At 47.9% G+C, this 2,954-nt stretch overlaps 1 protein-coding gene across 1 annotated transcript in view; it reads right to left on the bottom strand.

The window, feature by feature from the left end:
- Positions 1 to 595: 595 nt before the first annotated feature.
- LOC119330939 (UDP-glycosyltransferase 85A3-like) overlaps positions 596 to 2,954 on the bottom strand; it is a 26,836-nt gene continuing 24,477 nt past the window's right edge. The window contains exon 2 of the mRNA XM_037604082.1: positions 596 to 1,802. Within this exon, the coding sequence (XP_037459979.1) occupies positions 844 to 1,802 (959 nt within the window). The 3' untranslated portion in view covers positions 596 to 843. The remainder of the gene's footprint in view (positions 1,803 to 2,954) is intronic.

The following is a 2,954-nucleotide window of genomic DNA, read 5'->3' as shown; positions in this document are numbered from 1 at the left end:
TTGTTTTGCGCCATCTTAGCGAACCGCTTGCCCCAACAGTTTCGTAATGTAAATGAGGTGCATATGTACACAAAATTGCAGTATGACATATGCCACGTGTACCTAATGGTCGAGATCCAGGTGATAGAGCACCAAATAGGATAAAAACTGGCAAACCTTTTACTAAATGAGGGTAAAAACGACACGGTTCTCGCTAGATGGGGTAATCCAATGGAAAACTATTAAATGGGGTAGTCTGCGACAAAATTGTTAAAATAAAACGTCAAAACGGAAGTTCACTCTTTAAAATATAATTCATTGTAGTGTGTATGATTTATTTTTTATGTTTCAGAGTCTGTCCTGCTTTAAATCTTTTTCTTCCTTCATCACTGTGTAAATTAATGAAAATGATACGTCAGGTACGAGCACATGACATCAAACATTTTCAATGACAATTCTAGTGATGCAAGGATGACAATTTAGTTAACACACGCTGATTTTCTGTTAAAAATAAACTAAAGCATGAAATTGTCATGTCTATCAACTGAAGTTGTCATCAATGCTTCACTAAACTTGTCACCGAAAACGCTCGTTTTGTTTATCAGATTCCTGAATTAATTGTACCAAGCTAAGCTTGTGCCCAAAATCCATTTATCCGCATCAATCAAACGATCCAAAAGCATATTATACTCCTACATCACGGTGCGATCAGACGGCTGTGTTGGATATTCGAATTACAGAGTACGAAATAAATAACGAGCAGTGGCTTAAGCCTTACAGGCACTTTATTGGCATCACTGATTGCAATTGCAGTCGTAGAACACTTTGCCTGAGGACCGGGTGACCCCGATACTGGTCGGTCAGTTAAACTCCTGGGACTTCAGCAGCATTGACACAGCCGAGCGCTCTGACCATGCTCTGCAGGTTCTCGCACGACAACCCGCCGGGCGCCACTGCCTCCTCCGCCTTGGCCTTCCACCCAGCCGCGCTCCCCCGCATCTCCTCTGCCTTCATCGCATGCCTGACGTGGCTGGCCACCTGCTCCCTCCTCACCTCCTCGTCAACCCGGAGGCCCACGCCCCACACCTCGCAGGCGTACTTGCAGTTGGTGTACTGGTCGGCGAACCCCGGCCAGCACACCATCGGCACGCCGGCCGCCACGCTCTCGCAGGTGGAGTTCCACCCGTTGTGCGTCAGGAAGCACCCCACGGCCGGGTGCCCAAGGACCCGATCCTGCTGGCACCACGTGGTCAGGCAGCACCGCCCTGCCGTCGCCGCGATGAACTCCGCCGGCAGCGAGCTCGCGCCAGCGCCGGCGCCGGGGACAAGGTTGTCCCTGATGGACCAGAGGAACGGATGGCCGCTGGCCGCGAGGCCCCACGCGAACTCGGCGAGCTGGTCGGTGGAAAGGACCGTAAGGCTGCCGAAGTTGGCGTACACGACGGAGCCCGGCTGCTGCGTGTCCAGCCACGCGAGGCACTCGGTGTCCTGCTTCCACAGGCTCAGGCCTATGGCGGAGGCATCGTCGTCGCCCCTTAGCTGGTGGTTGAGGAGGGAGCCTAGGGGGCCGACGGTGTAGATGCGCGGGTACTCGGCGCGGAGGGCGGCGAGGACGTCAGCCTCTAGGTCGTCGAAGGTGTTGATGATGAGCGCGCCGGCCTTGGTGCAGCCGTTGGCCTCCACGATGTTGAAATGGAGGCCGAAGTCGTCCGGGTCGGTGGTGCGGACGAAACTGGAGACGTCTCCAAGGCTGATCGGCGGCATGCCCGGGATCCAGTCGATGAGCGTCGTACTCAGGTGTCCGTTCGTGTAGCAGCTCTCGTCTGCAAGCTTACGTAATAATCATGGAATGAATAAATCAAGTCTAGGAGAACGGCTTGACTGTTGCTAATTAAGCTGCTCGAAATTTTTATAAATTCAGGCGAGGTTTGGAGCCAAAGAACGAATCACAGTTCTCAGAAACCATGGTTTTAAGAGTTGTAACTAGCTAACTGCAACGCAAAACACCATGGTTCATGAATATTATTCCCTCCGTTCCTAAATATTTGTCTTTTTAGAGATTTCAAATGGTTACCACATACGGATGTATATAGACATATTTTAGAGTATAGATTCACTCATTTTGCTCCGTATGTAGTCGTTTGTTGAAACCTTTAGAAAGACAAATTTTTAGGAACGAAGGGAGTACAACATTTTCTAGTTCGTATTTTGGGAAAAGGAAACTGAGGTTACTTGGTTCCGGTATACAACAAAGTGTTTATATTAATTTCAAATAATGCTAAGTACTCCTAACCCGTAAATGGACACCACAAATGTCCGGACGGATCCGCAGACATAATGCGGGTGAGAGCTATCCAACACCATTCACAAATTAATTCTAATCTGTTCAGTTAAGAGAAGAGAGAGAGGAAAGGAGAACCATCCATGCGGTTGCTTTTGGTGCGGCCAGGTAAGTTAGCGACCTCGATCCAATGCGAGGGGCCCGCCGCAACGGAGGGATCCATCGCACCATCTCGACGCCTCACCACTAGCCGGGAACTGTCAGCCCCGCTTTGGGTGTGAGCCCTGCCGCGGCCAAGGCACTTGCCGACAGCGACAACAATAAGAAAGAGCGCTGGTCAGGTGATGTCGGGCCGAAATGGAAGGTAATTGTTTGAAGTTAAGTATAAACATTAGAATACAATCTGAATATTCAACCGAGATCCCTAAGATTATGGTTGGTTCAGATCCTTCCAGGTCCTTTTTACTTTGCTTATAAGATTTTTCTGAAGTCAAATTTAGTAATATTTGGCCTATTTATTTGAAAAATAAAGCAACATCTACAATACTAAAATTACATAATATGAAAATTAAATTCATTACGCATCTAATAGTACTGATTTCGTATTGTGAATGTTGATACTTTTTAAAAAAGGTCGGTCAAACTTTACAAAGTACTTCAGAAAAATCTTATATGTAAAGTAAAAAGATTGAAG

The sequence above is a fragment of the Triticum dicoccoides genome, chromosome 7A, assembly GCF_002162155.2.
Source record: "Triticum dicoccoides isolate Atlit2015 ecotype Zavitan chromosome 7A, WEW_v2.0, whole genome shotgun sequence".
Classification (NCBI taxonomy): Eukaryota; Viridiplantae; Streptophyta; class Magnoliopsida; order Poales; family Poaceae; genus Triticum; species Triticum dicoccoides.
Note: the sequence above shows the minus strand (reverse complement) of the source record. Positions and strands in the feature narration are given on the sequence as shown.